The sequence below is a fragment of the Zalophus californianus genome, chromosome 16 (assembly GCF_009762305.2).
Source record: "Zalophus californianus isolate mZalCal1 chromosome 16, mZalCal1.pri.v2, whole genome shotgun sequence".
In the NCBI taxonomy this organism is placed as follows: domain Eukaryota; kingdom Metazoa; phylum Chordata; class Mammalia; order Carnivora; family Otariidae; genus Zalophus; species Zalophus californianus.
In genome coordinates this window covers 24,655,668-24,673,274 of record NC_045610.1, presented here as the reverse complement: position 1 = coordinate 24,673,274, position 17,607 = coordinate 24,655,668, and the positions used below count along the sequence as shown (strand labels likewise).

The following is a 17,607-nucleotide window of genomic DNA, read 5'->3' as shown; positions in this document are numbered from 1 at the left end:
TCCAGACCAGGAAAATATGTAGAATCTGAACTAGAGTCCACTCTTCTAGGTTACTTCCTTTCAGTTCATGTAGGATAAAAGCATAACTGAAGTTGGAAAATCTTTTATATTGACTCCAAGTCTTGATACTTCAGATGAATTATGCCCTAATTCCAAGGAACCCAGTATATATTTGTGTGCAGCTTGGAGGAGGGGCAGAAAAGAGAAGGGTGGTATACCTTCTCTATGGTAGTTTGGTTCCTAATGGAACCAAATCCTTTAGAATAGTTTTTTCTTTTAACATGGTGGTTAAGTTTCATAAGTTTTAAAAAGGTTATATTTTACTTAATTTGTACAGATAAAAGTTTCAACATAGGACCAGCTGATTAAAAACCAGATCAGTCTGGTTATTTAAAATTTGGGAACTAGTTGTACCATCTCTAGTCATTTTTTAAGCCAAAGGCATGTTGGTAGTCTGTCAGGCTCATAGGTCTTCTAGGACAAATTATAGATCCAGAGTTTCAAACCGAGTTGAGTTCGATTTTATTCTTACTTAGTACTTTAATGACATGATGCTTGTTCTGTAAACAGTCCAAAGACTTTATGTGACTAAATTGCAATCAAAAGGCTAAACTGCCTTAATTTTTAGCTGTCCTCCATTGGTATAGTATTTTGCATTCTTAATTTAAGTCATAATCTTAACTACTGGTTTAATTTGCAGGATGAGTCTGAATGTACTTCAGATGAGGAAATCTTTATCTCACAAGATGAAATACAGTCATTTATGGCTAATAACCAGTCTTTCTACAGCAATAGAGAACAATACCGACAGCATCTGAAGGAGAAATTTAATAAATACTGCCGCTTAAATGATCACAAGAGGCCCATTTGTAGTGGCTGGTTGACAACGGCTGGAGCAAATTAAATAAATAAAATAGCTCTGTCTTTCAATGAAACACTCAAGATGACTACTGCGCCTTCTCTTTCAAAAACTCTTAATTTAGTGACTTATGGCAAAATTTTATCTTAAATCAATGTGATTCTTTCTTGTTTTGGGAGACGGTGGAGGTAACCTCATTAGTTTGTTCTTTCTTCAGGCTTGTGTCTTTAGTTGCGTGGCTGCGCAGGCCTGCCATATGATTTAAGCCATCTCTCTTCATTAAATGTTTCTCTTCCTGTGAGACTTACTAAAGCAACTTAGTGGCAAAAAGTAATGTACTTATACTTCTGTACAGAAATGACAATGAGCTGAATATATGGTTTTACAAAGTAGACATCCACTTGCGAAATGTTTGGATGTAATGTTAAAGCGCAATGTGCAAAATTTAAAATAAAGAATATTTATTAATATGCATAGTAAAAATTGGTGTACATGTTTCTACTTAATGTGTGGCAGTATTTTAATATTTGCCACTTTGAACTCGGTACTTGGCCAGTGATGATGTCAGAATGAAGTGCAAATGAGGATAGAGTTATAGATTGTTGAGGACAAAATTCTTCCCTTCACCAGAATTGACAACCAAGAAAAGCAGTTTCCAGTCTTTTGTTTTGAAAGAATAAATTTGCTGCAATACCTTTAAATATTGGCTAGCTAGCATCTTTCGCATGACATTGTTAATTGCTATTACTAAAAATTCCCTGATACCTAACATAAAACACCTTAAATTCAGAGATTCATATTGAACTAGAAGAATGAAAACAGAACTTGGCAGAATTTCCATCAAGGGTTGCCTGAGAAGGAATTACTCTAGCATGTAGACCTGGGACTAGAAGGCTGCACCCAGAGCTAACCACATTGCAGTCTGTAAGTGCATGCTCCTTATCTGGTTTCCAACAATAAAGTCACTATGGCATTACAGTGTACTGCTTCCATCAGCTGTCTGTGAGTACTGAAGGAGAGGGATTCCCCGAGGACTAGCATTTGGTTGCCATTTAAAAGGTTGAGTCAGTAGTAGACATGTGCTTAGAGCTTTGTGTCTGCGTGTTGCTAATACTTGGTGGACAGCAGGCAAAGAGTGGGACTGTCAATACCTCTGTGCAGTGGGGAGGGAGTCAATTTTACGGGCTCTCTACCATTTAATCAGATTTCAGGTGGGTAACAGCAGAAGCTTAGATTTAATTTTTATAGATGGTGGCATTTCTTTGATATACCCCCTCATTTGTCTTTTCAAAATCTAACTGTTGTATAGGGATGGGGCGGAAGTAAAATGAGTCTCTCTGACCTTTGTTCACTTCATTCTGGAATCCAGGAAAAATGACTAAGGATCCCCCACAGTCCTGGACCCTGAGCCCAAACCTCTCTTCACCACTTTTGCTGTCAAGTTCTCTCATCCCTAAAAGTAAGGGCTGGTTTCATTTTAATTTAATCTTTATCCTTGGGCAAAACACATGAGTACTTGGTGAATGAATAAACCAGCCGCATTTACTGCTTATACCATTGCTTGCAGGGGAGGGATTCCTTAGACGTGTTTTTTCTTTGGAAGGAGGGCTATATTAATGCAGAGGTAAGGAAGGCAGTTTCCAGAGCTTTGATGGAACATCCTGAGAGGTCAGAGAGCAAAGTGAACTCTCCTCTGAGCAAAACCAATAACCCAAGAAGAGACAAAGGGGAGAATGGAGAGAAGGCAGTTTAGGAGCACATCCCCTGGCCTAAGACTGGACACTGTGAAGTCCAGACCATGCTTCACCCCTGTCTGTCTCGTATAGTCCTTTATACAATGAAGACTAATAAGTAGTATCTCATAGGGCTGTTGTGCGTATTTGTTAATATATTTAAAGTGCTTAAAAGTGCCCATTATACAGTAAGGGCTCAATAAATACTAGCTATTGCTTTAATCTCGGGCATACATAGTGATACATTTGTCTCATTGGGAGTGGGAGGGTCTAGGACAGTTGGAGACAGTAGGCCAATAAACGTGTACTTGGGAATATTTCCATTTTTGAGTTCTCATTCCGGTAACACCAAGGGATCAGGTAGGGTTGAGAGTCTCTCAAGGTAACTGGGCAGTGATAGCTGAGACACAACCTTTTCTGGGCTGAACCCTTCCCATCAGCCACTGGGGGTGGAGTCACCTTAAATGCCCGTAATTTCTCCTCCTGACCTTAGGGCTCAGGAACTGGGAAGGGAGACTGAACACGGAGCAGGGGTACGTGCAGCCTCGGGCCTGGGCCTGGAGCAAGCCCCCGCTAAACATCGGTTTCCCCGCCCCTATGGGAAGCAGAGCCTCAAGCTCCCGGGACCCTCCCGCGGCGCCTGGCTTCCCACCTCCCGCCAGGCTCGGGGCAGGGCCGGAAGGGGCGTGATACGGGGGCGGGGCGGCCAGGCCGGGACCGCCCCCCGGCTGGATGGGGCGGGTGGCGGGGGTGCGGAGGGTGGAGCCCCAGCCCCGGGCCCGGCAGAATGGAGGCGGGTTCGGGCGCGGCTCGGAGCGTAGCGGATCGGCTGCTGCAGCGGCCGTGGCGGTGACCGAAGAGCGGCTGAGCCCCTGCGACCCTGGGCGGAGCTCCGCGATCCAAATGTCCGGCTCCCGGAGCGAAGTGGGCGGGCGGCTCGGGACCACCGCTAGGGCTGGCATGGAGCGGTGGCGGGACCGGCTGGCGTTGGTGACAGGAGCTTCGGGGGGCATCGGCGCGGCTGTGGCCCGGGCCCTGGTCCAGCAGGGACTGAAGGTAGTGGGTTGTGCCCGCACCGTGGGCAACATCGAGGTAAGTCCCCACCGGGGGAGAAGGTCGTTCTGGGAGGCATCGTTTCCACCGGGGTAGGGTCTGGGCTGGGGGTGGGGGGGGAGTGGTGACCTGAGCCAGGCTGCGACCCTGACCTCCCTTGCCCGTCACCCCAAGGCCATTTGCAACGGGATCAGAGTGGGAGCCTTGGATACCTAGTAGGGCAGGCCTCTCCCTTCCTTTTTAGAAAGTCCCGTCTTTTAAGGAGCCCCTACCTACTCCTGACAGACTCTACTCCAGTGTACCAAATCTCTGACTCCTTGGCAACTTTCTCCCTGCCTATCTGCCTGCCCAGGTAGTCAGAGGAAAGGGGAAGCCAGGGAGAAGGAAAGAAAGCTTTCTGACCTCAGGGGCTAAATTGGCTACTGGATTGTTTCCTCTAGTCCCCAGACCTCGCCCACAAAGCAGAGCAAAGTGGCTGCCAGTCAGATGAACAGGGGCTAGAGGTTTTGATCATGATGATTTTTTACCCAGGACTGAGAGTGGTTTTGGGGTGGGAATGGAGCTTCTCAAAAGAGACTCGCCCTCTCCTTCCTCACCCCCAAATTTAAGGGTTAACCCCTACCCAGGGGGATATTTACAGATAGACCTTTCTCCAATTTCACTGTCCTAGGTGGGACTGAGTAGGTGAAATAAGGTGCGGAATATGTGAGCCCTGAGGGGACAAAGCAGTGTGGAACTGGAACTCCTGGTTGTTCTTTCCCAACCCTGGGGTTGGGAGCCGCAAGATGTGAGCACTAAGGGCTCAGAGAAAAATGAAATGAAGTTGGCCGTGTTGTAAGAGGAAGGAAGAAGACGAGAAATTTCCATCATAGGTCATCTTTGGATTTGCTCCTGGCAGGAATCACTCTTGGGGTTTGGGCCAGTGCTTAGCTGCAGGGCATTATTTTCACCATTGCTCAAAGTCCCTGCATAAGGAGGCCTTGGGTGCGGACAGAGGGAGAAGGTGTACCGGAAGGAGGGCTGTCCCCTCCCCTGCTGCTGACCAAAGGTACACTTTATAGCTGCCTAGATAGTCCCAAGGTCACCCAGCTATACCACTGCTCTACTCTACCTCTCCCTTTCTCCTAATCCGAGGAGCTCAGGGCCCAGCCCCAGCCTTGGAGCCTAGATGATCAGACCAGGATTTACACCGCTGGATTCTTTAATTCTAAAGCTGCTGTTGCCTTCTCTTTCCTACTCCTCCACCCCAAACTAGCCAGGAGAGGGGTCCCTGAGCTCCAAGGGGATCATCAGGCTGCTCACCCAGCCCCAGGATGACTCTTTTAATGAGAGAAATGCCTGTGCTGTGAGGGGACAGACATGGTTTAGGGTCATTTCTAGGATAAACGAGGACAGGTGGGACAATGAGAAAGCAGTGACAGGGAGCAATATGTCCCCCGGCCCTGCAATCTGGCTTTCCTGCGGGGATTTGAGTCTGGAGACGGAAGGGAGAATCCCAGGCTTCCTTAGTTTGCTCTTACTGATACTAAAGCAGAGTTTGAGTTCTGGCCTCCGACAGAGAGAGGCCCTGTCTCCTGAGGTGGTTGTGAGTAGGTGAAAGGGGGTCAGCGGGGCCTTCTAAGTCCCAGAGGACCATACCTTTTGAACGCTTGGAGAGTTAAGGCAGAGAAGAATCTCTAGCCCTTTATTCCCATCTTGATTTGGGGAGGAAGGGGTTCGAGGCCAGGGCAGCTGGCCTAGGGCGCCTCCTACCCCCCAACTCTCTCCCTCCCACACATGTACGGTCACCTTCCCGAGGCTCAGGTGCCCAGGCACCGGCCTCCAAGGCCACACAGCTTGGTTTCTTCCTGCTTCTGAGTCTCCATGGCCCTCACAGCCACCTCCCAGTGGCTCTGCTTCCTCCGGTCTTTCTGTCTCAGGGCTCCTCAGTGTGCTGAGGTCCCTGTTGATACACTGGGGCTGCCCAGGGTCACCTGCCACGTGACTTGCCTCATCATATCCCCAGAAATTTTGGGGTAAAGGAGGGTACACTGTGGGACAGACGGAAAGAATCTGTCCTGACTTCCTCACCTTTCCTAGAGGTAGGGCGAGGGGAGACTGGCAGTTGGGCCCAACTCGAAAGCCAGCTGGCTGCACTCTGTGGAGGAAGGGTGACAGTTCAGACCTAAGCCCTCTGGGAGGGACTGGAGGAGGGAACGGGAGAGGAGAGAATCCCGGAGTAACCAGCTTAGTGACTCATGGCACTGGTGGAAGAAGCATGGGGTGGGGTGAGAGGTACAGCTTACCTGTGAGCCGAGGAGGGGTTCCCGTTGGAGGAGAGGCAGAAGAAAGAGAGGCCACGCTATGCCTAGGACTCCTGGCTCCCCTCTCCCTTTTCTGAACTGAAGACTCGAGTTTATCAGGGGATTCCTCCATTGATGATCTCAACTCCCCTGGGCCCCCCTCACTCAGGGGGTGCTCATAATCTCCTGGACTTTGACCAAAGAGGACCAGTAGTCCCAACATCTATGCGGCTGGAAGGTGGCTGCCAAAGGAGCAAGTTCTGTGAGCGGTGACAGTGGAGGAAGGTTGTCTTGGGCAGGAAGGTGTGGGCGTGAGCAGCTCACCCCAGTTAGCCCCCTGTTGGGTTTCATAGGAGCTGGCTGCCGAATGTAAGAGTGCAGGCTACCCCGGGACTTTGATCCCCCACAGATGTGACCTGTCCAGCGAGGAGGATATCCTCTCCATGTTCTCGGCCGTCCGATCTCAGCATAGCGGTGTGGACATCTGCATCAACAATGCTGGCTTGGCCCGGCCTGACACCCTGCTGTCAGGCAGTACCAGCGGCTGGAAGGACATGTTCAATGTAAGGGCTGCAGGCCTGGAGGGTGGGGCTGGGGGGAGAGTAGGGGAGCCAGGGCTTTGTGAACCAGAGGGCTACTCAGGGTAGGACATCTAGCAAGAGGGAGCTTTGGGTTCCTACCTGGGGCACCTTGACTCTCCCCTTGCTTCTTTCCCTACCAAAGGCATAGTGAGTGGATGAATGGCCATATCTTTTGTTCTCCTTTCCCTTGAGCCCCTTAAAGGGGCAGTTTTCTAAAGTCCAGGCTGATTTCCTTCTACTGGAAGAAAGACTAGTAGGGAAGAGAACTGCTTATTGAATGCCGTGTGTGTCGGCACCATGCTGAGTGCTTGGGAACACGGTCTTACAGGAAGCAAAGGAACCAAGAGACAGGAGATGAGGTTCTGACCCAGCCCTGCCAGTCACCCTGTGGCTTCAGGCAGGTGGTTACCCTTTATGAGCTGCAGTCTTGTCACATTTAATTGGGGTGAACACACCTATACCAAAAATATCTAGGGCCCAGGGTCCCCCGGGGCCAGGTAAATACCTGAGTGAGTGAGCTGGGTCAGGTGGAGTGTGCAGTAAATGGGGGAGCACACGGCCAAGTACAAGGGTGACTGCTGACATCCCGCATCACTGTGGTAGTGCAGTGTGGGTCCAGTGTGGCCAGATCTTATGGTTTCTTTGAGAGGAGTGGAGAGCCTGGGTTTTTCTGTGACATCCTACCCCTCCCATTTACCAAAACCTCAGCTCCACAAGGGGAAGGATTTTTTTTTAATAAAGATTTTTTATTTATTCATTTGAGAAAGCAAGTGAGAGCACAAGCAGGGGGGAGGGGCAGAGGGAGAAGCAGACTTCCTGCTGAGCAGGGAGCCCGATGTGGGGCTTGATCCCAGGACCCTGGGATCATGACTTAAGCCGAAGGCAGACGCCTAACGGACTGAGCCACCCAGGCACGCTAGGGCAAGGATTTTTGTCTGGTTTATTCTCTGTTGTATAGCCTCAGCCCATAATAGATATCCAGTAGATACTCAATAGATATTTTTTGAGTGAATGAAATCTTCCAGTACATGTTGGAAATGAATTGAAAGTGTTTTAAAATTTTGTATAGACCAAACACAGCCTTGTTTTCAACCTGTAGACTATATTATGGGTAATATTAGGGTATAAAAGTTTCCCGAGGGTGCCTGGGTGGCTCAGACGGTTAAGCGTCTGCCTTCGGCTCAGGTCATGATCCTGCAGTCCTGGGATCGAGTCCCACATCGGGCTCCCTGCTCAGCAGGGAGCCTGCTTCTCCTTCTCCCTCTGCTGCTCCCCCTGCTTGTACCTCTCTCTGTCTAATAAAAAAATTTAAAAAAAAGTTTCCTGAGAAGTTGAAAGTAGTGTGTGCATGGAGATATGTCTTTTCCCACAATTGATTTAGCACCCAAAAGGTGCTTGGGCCTGCAAATGAACAATGAATGTTGAAACAGTGAACCATGAAAATGAGGCACTACCCCTGTGCTCAGAGAGCCTTCTGGGAGATCTGAGTTGTGGTCCTTGCCTGCAGTAAGTGGGTCTCTAAACCTGGACCTCAACTCCCACATCTGTAAAATGAGGGACTTATATCGAATCCTTAAGACCCTTTCACTAAGAGGGCCAGAAACAGGGCTGAAAGCCCATGAATGTTGAGGCAAGTTCATGCCAAGAGTGTTCTGACCCTATGCCTGGCTCTGACACCCGAGAAACATCGAATGTCTGGGCTGGTCTTGTTTCTTCCCTGGAGGAGAGACATGAGGACCTGCTGAAAGCTTTGTCTCTGCTTGTCCTCATGGGGGAGGGGTGGGGCTTGGCGGGAGCTTTAGAGCTGAGATATTTCTTCAGGCCTTTGTTCCCTGGAGGGTGGGGATTTGGGGTCACCTCTGGCAGAAGCCAAGGAAGACAGAAAGCCCCCATGTGCTTGGGAGCTCCCCTTCCATCCTGTGACCAATTACCCCACCCCCTAAAAAGTCTCTGTGCCTAGTCTTGTAGATGGAACAGAGGGTAAAGGAAGGCACGGAAGGAAGGAAGGTCAGGTCTACTCTGCTTATAGTTGCGGGGAAGGGGACGGGAAGGCAGCAGAGAGTACTCGGTAGGGTGGGGAGAGGCTAGGGTCTGTGCTTGAGGAGAGAGATTTTTTAAAGCCATCTTAGGAAGGATTTTAGGCTTTTTAGAGAGAGCAGGGCCAGGGACGCTGACCCAGAGAAGAGTAGGGTGTTTGGGGAAGAAAAGGAGATGGTTCTCTAAGGCAGACGTTCTATTGTTTGCAGAGGAGACAGCCAAGACAGGGAGGTTCCGGGGTCATGGATAGGTTTGGGGGTTTTCTGTTCCTGTTTACAGAAACTGGGGGAGGAGTGGGTTCACCGGGGGAGAGGAGCTACCTACCACTACTGTCAGCTGGGGCTGGTGGCTTTCGGGGGAGGCAAGGTACCCTGGAGCCATTGGTGGTCTCTGATAGGACCTGGACACTGTTTTGGAATGCCACCCGCCCTGGGCGGGGGCTGCTCTGTGGCTCTGTTACCTGCTCAGATGGGCCCAAGCTGGAGACACCCCATTGCCCTCCTCGGCCTGCAGGTGAACGTGCTGGCCCTCAGCATCTGCACCCGGGAGGCCTACCGGTCCATGAAGGAACGCAAGGTGGATGACGGGCATATCATTAACATCAACAGGTGAGGCAGGTGGCCAAGGGCTAAAGCTCAGACCACCACTCACCCACCAAGCTGGGTGACCATGCTGAGTGATCTGTTGCAGCTCATTTGACCTCTTTGGAGGTCCGTTTCATTGGTGGTAAAGTAGGGATTTAATAGCCGGTTAGCAGCCAAATGGCCCAATTATGGGTGAGGGAAGGAATAGGGCATATCAAGTGCCAGGCCCTAGTTGGACTTGCAGGGAGCTCAGGGCTTGCAGGAGCTGCTTGAATCACAGAAGCTACCTTAGTGGGCCCCCAGAGGTCCCGTTGAGCAGGGTTCTGTGGGGCATCTGGGTGGTGGGGCTGACTGGTGCAGCAGGGGACGTGGCTGCTCTCAGCAGCTTCACTCTCTTCCTTCCCCTTCTCTCCCTCCACCCAGCATGTCGGGTCACCAAGTGTCACCCCACTCCATGATCCATTTCTATAGTGCTACCAAGTATGCTGTCACCGCCCTGACAGAGGGACTGAGGCAAGAGCTTCGGGAGGCCCAGACCCACATCCGAGCCACGGTGAGGGTGCGGCCTGGCCCTAGGGCAGTGGGGGGGGGGGGCAGGGGGGGCACAGGCCCTTCCCACCCCCCACACACACTGGTCAGGGTGTGCTGCTGGGAGTGTGAGGGCACAGGGCCCCTGGGCTCTGCCACTGCTTGCATGACCCTGCCCAGTCCTTGCCTGTGAGGGGGGAGGGGGCTGATGGGAAAGGGAACACAGTGGGTGAGACTGAGGGAAAGCAAGGGGTGTGGGACAGCCTGGCTGGAAACCCGGACTCTGGGCTCTTTGCTGGAAGGCCGCAGGGCCCTGCGCAGCTCACTCAGCCCCTCCGAGCCTCAGCCTTCTCACTCATAAAATGGAGACAGTGACCCCTACCTGGCTATGATGTTTTAAGGGACATTGTTGGAAAACCCTTACCTGATAAGGGCTCTGTAGGTTGCAGGTATCACTGCGATCATTGCAGCTTTGAGAGGATGGGGTGGTTGCTGGACATGGGGCAGCCATCACCGGGAAGCAGGGGGCCCCACCATCTCCATCCTGCCCTCCCCAAAGCCCGGCCTCTGATTGGGGTGGAAGTGGGGCTTGGCTCGGCCCCTGAGCAGGCCCTCTCTGTTGGTCCAGTGCATCTCTCCAGAAGTGGTGGAGACACAATTCGCCTTCAAACTCCATGACAAGGACCCTGAGAAGGCAGCTGCCACCTATGAATGCATAAAGGTGGGGCCTCCCTCTGGGACGGCTGAGCCACTCACCCCCTACGTAAAGGCAGAGGGAACCCTGGCCTTTGGACCGAACCCTTCTAGCCAGCCTGTTGCCCCTCCTGGAGGGCTGGGGTGGGGATGAAGATGCTACAGAGGACGTTAGAGGTGGGAGGTCCATTCTGCCCTCACCTCACCCCCTTTCCTCCGGTGCTCTCCAGTGTCTCAAGCCCGAGGATGTGGCCGAGGCTGTCATCTATGTCCTCAGCACCCCTCCACATGTCCAGGTGAGTCTGGCCTTGACTGCGCACCCCCTGGAGGAGGCCAGCCATCCTCAGAGGAGGACAGCAGGGAGGCCTAAGGGGGTGGGGAGAACGTCCTGGCCGCCTCAAGCCTTGTGCCTTTCAGCAGATTGGAGATATCCAGATGAGGCCCACGGAGCAGGTGATCTAGTTTCCTGTGGGGAGCTCGGCCTTCCCTCCCCGCCCCTCGCGGCTTGGCTCCTGCCTCTGGATTTTAGGTGTTGATTTCTGGACTCCTGGATTCCGCTTCCTCTCCCCACCCCACCAGGGGCTAAAAAATTTGTTTGAAGTTTTTATATCTTATCAAATCGTTTCCATCACAAATAGGAACAGTGGGCTGGGAAGAGGAGGTGGTGTCCCTGATTATTTTACCTGTTAACTCGTTCTCGGTCCCCTTCTTACGCTCCTTGGCCTTTGTTTGCTCTCTTCTGTCTCTTCCTTTTGACCTGGGGAAGGGACTGTGGCCAAAAGGGGGGCTCCCCCTGTCCCTCAGGAAGGAGGTGGCAGAGAGAAGCCCTCACCTTCCATCTGAATGGTAATCCAAGGCTCCAGGCTCCCTCCTCTCCCTGCCCTACTGCCCCCATCACCCCTTCACTTCCCCCATCCCAGTTCTCCAGCCCAGTCTTGGCTTCTCAGCTCCCACAGGGGTCATCACTCCACTGACTATGGCAGCTGAATACCAGGGCCTGCCTCCCAAGTGGATTTCACTGTGATAATTAAAAAAAAATTGCAACAACTTCAGGAGTGTCTTTCAGTTCTTCCTCCTTTTCTGTGTGATCAGGGGAGGTTGTGGGTGGATTTGGGGCATCACTCCTGGAGTGTGGATGACCTTAGGTAGCAGACGTGGGTTTGGGTTGGGTCTTGAAAATGGGTCGGAGTTTGCCAGCCAGGAAAGAGGACAACAGTGGAGACGAGGGTGGGAGGCTGGCTGAGCAGGCAATGGTGTGGGAACAGCACGGAACATAGTGCGCGGGTGTGCGGGGCTGGAAAGGAAGCTCCTGCCTGAATCACCGGAGGTCTGAGTGCTGAGCCGGGAGACTGCCCATTACCTGTGGGCCGAGGGCATCAGTTGGCTTGTCAGCAGGCGCAGGACAGGCACAGAGCTGTCACTTAGAGAATCAGCCGCCACGGGATAGGAAGTTACTGCTGCGGTCCTGCTGACTGATGCCGAGGGTTTGACAAGGCAGTGGAGGTGCAGAGGAGGGGCTGGATGCAGAAGTTTCTAAGGAAAATCACCAGCACCGGGTGGTGAGCTGGACGGGGGCAGGGAGTCACCACGATTGATCTGGTTGAACACCTGCTCTTAAAGTGGCCTTTGCTGGTGCCTGGGGTGAGTGTGGCCCTCCAGCCTCCTGGGACCTCTTGGGACCTGGAAGGGCGCAGAATGAAGTCGCTGGTAGGGGTGGCTCGGCCGGCGGCGGGTACAGACAAGGCGGCGGTTCAGCCAGCCCTGCAGGAGGCTCTGTGGGCACGGCCCGGCGGCAGGGCATGCGCAGTGCGTCGACGGGCAGGGGGCGGGCCGCCTGGACCCGGAAGCGGGGTCGCCCACGTGGGAGGCGGGGCGGGGCCGCTGTGGTTCGGCTCCTTGCTTCTGGGTAGTCTTCGCGGGGCAGTCCAGGCCGTTCGTCCCTTTCACCCGTGTCGGGGAGCCGGGAGCCGGCCCCGGCGGGAGAGAGCGCTCCAGATGACGCTGCAGGGGCATTGACCATGGCACTGCTCTTGGCCGTCGGGGGCGCGACCTGGCGTTGCTCGGGTCGCCTCCCCGCGCGTCATTTCTCCGGAGCGGCGCGGCGTGGGGAGAGGCCAGGCGGGGAGGAGCTGAGCCGCCTGCTGCTGGACGACCTGGCGCCGACCTCGCGCTCTGCGGGGGGACTGGAACTTCTGTTTGGCCTGTCCCCTTGTCTCCTGGCCCTGCGGGCCGCCCGTCGCCGCGTGACCAGACTCCTGCTCCAGGCCGGCAGGTCCGGGCTGCAGGGGGAGAGGGCCGAGCTGCTCCGGGCGGCAGAGGCACGGGACATCCCCGTTCTGCGGCCCAGACGGCAGAAGCTGGACGCCCTGTGCCGCTTTCAGGTCCACCAGGGCGTCTGCATGGAGGTGAGCCCGCTGAAGCCTCGGCCTTGGACCGAGGTCGGGGAGGCGAGGCCAGGCGACGACCCCCAGCAGCTGTGGCTCGTCCTCGAGAGCCTCCAGGATCCCCGGAATCTTGGGGCCGTGCTGCGTTCTGCTCACTTCCTCGGAGTGGATAAAGTCATCACCAGCGGGAGAAACAGGCACGGACGTCCCTTAGTCCCCATGTGCCCCAGTTTGGGGCGCAGCCGAGTTTCTAAGCACCTTGATTCTTGATCCCTCAGCCAGGCCTCCCCATCGCCAGAATTCTCACCTTAACCCTTGGGGGCCCAGGCGGAGGGCAGGGCCACTAGGTTTGAGATTACCCAGATTAATGCGGGGCATGGGGAAATTTGCAGCTGCCCACTCACTCCGGTAGTCAGCAAGGCCAGCGCGGGGGCTCTGGAGGTGATGGACGTGTTCTCCACTGATGACCTGGCCGGCTTTCTACAGGTAATGGCGCGCAGGGGGGGCGGTGGGTAAAGGAGCAGAAATGAGCCAAGCTCAGTCTCTCCAAGGGCACTCATCCAGCAGCTGATGGAGGAAGGGGAGGATGTTGGCATCCTTCCCTACGCCCTTCTGAATCGCTTTGGGAAGGGAAGGATCCTGGAATTTTCGAAACCATACGTAGAGCAGGATCTGAAGTTAGAGACTTCGTAGCTTCATTCCCTTTACCTCACTTCTTCCCCAGGCATCTCTTTGCCCCGTAGGCTAATGTACCTGAGAGCCTCACTGCCTTCTCAGTAGGTTGTCAGTAAATGCTTTTTGTTCAACTGTGGAAAGCTGGGTGGCAGGAATCATGCATTCGCTGAGTAGAGACACATTTCCAAAGGCTCTTTGAACGAGGACAGACTGATCTCTGCCTTTCCCCTCCTCCCACCCCCACAAAAAACAAAAACTCAAACAAACCACCACCACCACCATCATCAACAACAACAAGAAACAACTTTGATATCCAGGAAGGGATAAACCTAAGAAACCCCTCTACTGCTCCAGCTTTTGGTCTTCAGCTGTCCTTCTCTTGCTGGACACAGGGGGGCAGTCTTGCCTTGCATTTGGCTGCTCCCCTGACCAGCCGCCCCCTCAGGGCTTCCAGGCCCAGTCCTTGGATCTCTTCATTTCTTAGTTTCATCCAGTCTCAAGGCTTTACACAGCATCTATACTTGGATGCCTCCCAAATGCGTATCCTAGCCTGGATCTTACTCATGAGCCCCAGATTCAACAGCTGCCTTTGTGATCTGAGGGGCATTTCACACTTCCCATTTCCAAAGCTGAGTGCTTCCTTCTGTAGACTTGCCCAGCTCAGTCGAGGGTGACTGCATCCCTTTGTTTGGGGCCCTTGATTCTTCTTCCTGCTCTCACACCCCGTGGCCCACCTACCTGCAGATTCTGTCGGTTTTACCTTGAAGTCATTTTTGTATTCACACCAATCCTTACCATCTCTATGGCTCCCACTGTGGGGCAGGCCACCATCCTCTCTTGCCTGCCTTACGGTGGAAACATCCTCACCAGTCTCCTCCTGCTATTGGCTCTCAACGCAGCCGGCGGAGTGATTCTGTTGAAGCATGTCAGACCATCTTACTTCTCTGCTCAAAACCTTTCAAAGCCTTTACAGCTCTCCCAGAGTAAAAGCCAAAGTCCTTCCAGTGGCCTTTGAGGTCCTGCCTTAGGTGGCCACTTGGTTTCCCTCTCCTGCCCCAGCTGCTCCCTCCCCACGGGCCACCACCTTGCCCATCTGCCGTTCCTCACACGTGTCCCATAAGCACCAGCCTCTCAGCCTTTGCATTTACTCTGCCTACCCCAGATGTCTACACGGTACTCTTCATCCCCTTCAGCTCTGCCCTCCGGTGTCACCTCAGTGAGGCCCACCCCAATCACCCTTCCTCTGGGTGGCTGCGATTTTGGCCTGTTTTGTTCCCTGCCCTGTCCCCAGAGCCTAGAACAGAGCCTGTCCATTCTAGGGGCTTAACAACTGTTGACTGAATTGAATGGATCATATGGGCAAGTCCAGCTCCTCGCCTGGGGCTCTGATGAAGGTTTGGGAAGCTAGAACGTGATTTCTTCTCCTTGTCAGGCTAAAGCCCGGCAGGGCTGGCTCGTGGCTGGCACGGTGGGCTGCCCAGGGCCTGAGATTTCCCCGTCCTCTGAGATCCCCACCACTAGCTGCTTGGAGTTCCTCTGGGACCGGCCTACTCTCCTAGTGCTGGGTAGGTAGATGTCCCCACTTTTCCGTGTTGAGATCTGTGCGTCCCACTGCGGCCTTGTTAGCCCTGCGCGTCCATGCCCTGCAGGTAACGAGGGCTCGGGCCTGTCCCCGGCCGTGCAAGCCTCCTGCCAGCTGGCGCTTACCGTCCTGCCCGGCCGGCGGCTGCCTCCTGGACTGGGGTCCTTGAATGTCTCCGTGGCTGCAGGTGAGTCTGCTGTTGCCCAGCCTCCTGCCCTCTGATCGCACACGCACGGCTCCTTCTCCCTAAACAAGTTGCTCTCTCTGTCTCTGTCACTGTATGTGCCAAATGGGGAAAGTGCGTTCTTTTGAGGATGAAACGAGGGAGTGCTGGGATGTGGTCCTTCCTCCTCTCCATCCTCTCCCTTCCCCTTGTCCTTCCCCTGTCTGTCGGCGCAGGAATTCTTCTTCACTCCATTTGCAGCCAGAGGAAGGGTTTCCCTGTGGAGGGGAAGAGAGAGCACCTTCTCCAAGACCCCTGAGAACCCTCAGCCACATCCGAAGGGCCCGGAGTGGCGCAGCACCCAGGACTGGCCTCAGGATCAGAACAAGAGAGGCAGAATGGGAGCTGACTTGGACTGAGTTGTGTGTACTGGAGGGCACACATACCCACACGCTCGAATGTGCTGGAGTCTCTTACCCAAGTGTGCACCCAGGCCCTTCTTTACTAGAGACCAGAGGAAAGTTGTTTCCTGTTTTGATTTTGGCCTTGGGCTTGGGGGTGGTGGCTTGTTGATCTCCAGGATGTGCTGGGCTGGGATAGAGGGTCTCTCCTCCAGGGCCCTGCCTGGAAATGAAGACATCAGAAGGGAATCGGGCAGCCCAGTCCAGGTGTCCTGCTCCTCCTGAACCAGTGTGAGAACGTAGAGGGAGGCCTGAGTTCCTCTTGTGGATGAGACAGGTACAAATCCAGGCTAAACTCTGCCCCAGTGGGTTCCTTGAGCCCATGGCTTCATCCTTCCATGCCTGCCTCCCAGGGCTCTTTGTGAGGATCAAATAAAATCCCCTGGCCAACTGAGGGTTCTAGAGGGGAGGGGTGGGGGGATGGGCTAGCCCCGTGATGGGTATTGAAGAGGGCACGTTCTGCGTGGAGCACTGGGTGTTATGCGCAAACAATGAGTCATGGAGCACTACATCAAAAACTAATGATGTAATGTATGGGGATTAACATAACATAAGAAAATTAAAAAAAAAAATTCCCTGGGCTGTTCTGTCCCATTCCTCCACTAGGTGGCAGCCTTGGTCTTTGATCCACAGTCTCTTGGCAGCTTTGGCAGCCACCTGGGGAGGTGCTTGGCGGTGGCCCCCAGAGAGGCGAGGGGAAGAATAGCAAATGCCTCTCACCTCACTGGCCCTCCAGAACCCCTCACCAGCGACTCATCGGTGCACCTCTGAGAAAGGAACCTATGAACCACAGAACCTGGCCTTTGGTTCTGTGTAGTAATGAGCACAGGGTTGCTGTCGATTATACACCCCAGATGGGTTTGGTCCTCCTTCCACGGGGTCCCACAAGTGGAGCAGAAGCCCCCAGTATAAATGGTTTAGAGCAGTCTTGGCTGCACGTTGGAACCATCTGGCAAGCTTTCAAAAACAACCGACACTGGGGGACTACCCCTAGAGAACCTGGTGTAAATGGTCAGGGGGCAGCCCTGGGTATCAGGATCGTTAAAGCCGCCAAGTGGGTGTGCTGTGTAGCCCCAGCCGAGAACCAATGGAGCAGGGCTTCTGGTCCTCAGCAGTCTTGACATTCGTTGTGATGGCTTGTCCCCCACTGGATGCCAGTAGCACGCCCTGCACCCTGTTGTGACAACCAAACGTGTCTCCAGACATTGCCACATGTCCCCCCCGGAGGACACAGTTGCCCCTAGTTGAGAACCACTGCTCTGGAGCCTGGATCTGGGGGACAGCAACCCAAGTTCAAGTCCCGATTGCTGTGTGACCTTGGGCAAGTTCCTTTCCCACCTGAACCTCAGTCTCCTCGTCCGTGAAGGGGGGTGACCCTACCTTCCCGAGTTGTGGGAGGACGAGAGGGCAACGTGAGCTCAATGCCCCCCACACAGTGGTGCTCAGTAAATCGTAGCACCCTTTTCTCTTTGGAATGAGTTTATCTTGGAATTTGATGGGGATGCCAGTTTAGAAAGACATTAAAAGATTAGACAATAAAAGATTGCTCTAAAGTCAAAGTTCTTCCTCTCAAGAAAGAGGAAGAGGGGCGCCTGGGTGGCTCAGTCGTTAAGCGTCTGCCTTCGGCTCAGGTCATGATCCCAGGGTCCTGGGATCGAGCCCCGCATCGGGCTCCCTGCTCGGCAGGAAGCCTGCTTCTCCCTCTCCCACTCCCCCCTGCTTGTGTTCCCTCCCTCGCTGTGTCTCTCTCTGTCAAATAAATAAATAAAATCTTGAAAAAAAAAATAAAGAGGAAGAAATCCTTTCGTGAAACTCAGATCTCTCTACCATGTTGGTCCCCTTGAGCTGTCCGTCTTCAACTCCCACACAGATTCTGACCTCTACTAGCACATGTCAGCCTTGGGCAAATTACACGGCCTCCCCCACCCCTGCTGTGCTCTTGGCCAAGAGCCTAATGCGGTTTTGAACCTTGGCTACACCTTAGATGGGGTT

General features: G+C 53.6%; 3 protein-coding genes across 8 annotated transcripts in view; all 3 read left to right on the top strand.

Annotated features, from left to right (window-relative positions):
- Window positions 1–1,342, top strand: part of GGNBP2 (gametogenetin binding protein 2) — a 30,693-nt gene extending 29,351 nt beyond the window's left edge. For all 5 annotated transcript variants that reach the window (XM_027567467.1, XM_027618765.1, XM_027603960.1 and 2 more), the window contains one exon: window positions 701–1,342. In XM_027567467.1, the coding sequence (XP_027423268.1) occupies window positions 701–904 (204 nt within the window). In that variant the 3' untranslated portion in view covers window positions 905–1,342. The remainder of the gene's footprint in view (window positions 1–700) is intronic.
- A 1,982-nt stretch (window positions 1,343–3,324) lies between these two features.
- On the top strand, window positions 3,325–11,402 carry DHRS11 (dehydrogenase/reductase 11). The gene is made up of 7 exons (XM_027619979.2): window positions 3,325–3,684; window positions 6,281–6,490; window positions 9,059–9,153; window positions 9,553–9,682; window positions 10,286–10,378; window positions 10,581–10,646; window positions 10,771–11,402. Exons 1-7 carry the CDS (start codon window positions 3,325–3,327, stop codon window positions 10,810–10,812), a joined length of 996 nt encoding a protein of 331 aa, XP_027475780.2. The 3' UTR covers window positions 10,813–11,402.
- An 824-nt stretch (window positions 11,403–12,226) lies between these two features.
- MRM1 (mitochondrial rRNA methyltransferase 1) lies at window positions 12,227–17,311 on the top strand. 2 transcript variants are annotated; one of them, XR_003515695.1, is made up of 6 exons: window positions 12,227–12,931; window positions 13,127–13,220; window positions 14,842–14,974; window positions 15,059–15,178; window positions 15,391–15,892; window positions 16,222–17,311. XR_003515695.1 is itself a non-coding variant. In XM_027569384.1 (5 exons), the coding sequence occupies exons 1-5, from the start codon at window positions 12,369–12,371 to the stop codon at window positions 15,471–15,473; spliced, it is 993 nt and encodes a 330-aa protein (XP_027425185.1). In that variant the 5' UTR covers window positions 12,227–12,368; the 3' UTR covers window positions 15,474–16,078. The 2 variants fall into 2 exon arrangements, 1 of the variants encoding a protein (XP_027425185.1); XM_027569384.1 differs by lacking the exon at window positions 16,222–17,311 and having other exon boundaries at window positions 15,391–16,078.
- The last annotated feature ends 296 nt before the right edge of the window (window positions 17,312–17,607 follow it).

Coding starts and splice junctions, on each gene's coding strand:
- MRM1 (XM_027569384.1), top strand. CDS start 12,369: ATGGCACTGCTCTTGGCCGTCGGGGGCGCGACCTGGCGTTGCTCGGGT. Junction 13,221..14,841: donor ACCTGGCCGGCTTTCTACAG/GTAATGGCGCGC, acceptor TCTCCTTGTCAG/GCTAAAGCCCGGCAGGGCTG. Junction 15,179..15,390: donor GAATGTCTCCGTGGCTGCAG/GTGAGTCTGCTG, acceptor CTGTCGGCGCAG/GAATTCTTCTTCACTCCATT.
- DHRS11 (XM_027619979.2), top strand. CDS start 3,325: ATGGGGCGGGTGGCGGGGGTGCGGAGGGTGGAGCCCCAGCCCCGGGCC. Junction 3,685..6,280: donor GCACCGTGGGCAACATCGAG/GTAAGTCCCCAC, acceptor TGGGTTTCATAG/GAGCTGGCTGCCGAATGTAA. Junction 6,491..9,058: donor GCTGGAAGGACATGTTCAAT/GTAAGGGCTGCA, acceptor CTCGGCCTGCAG/GTGAACGTGCTGGCCCTCAG.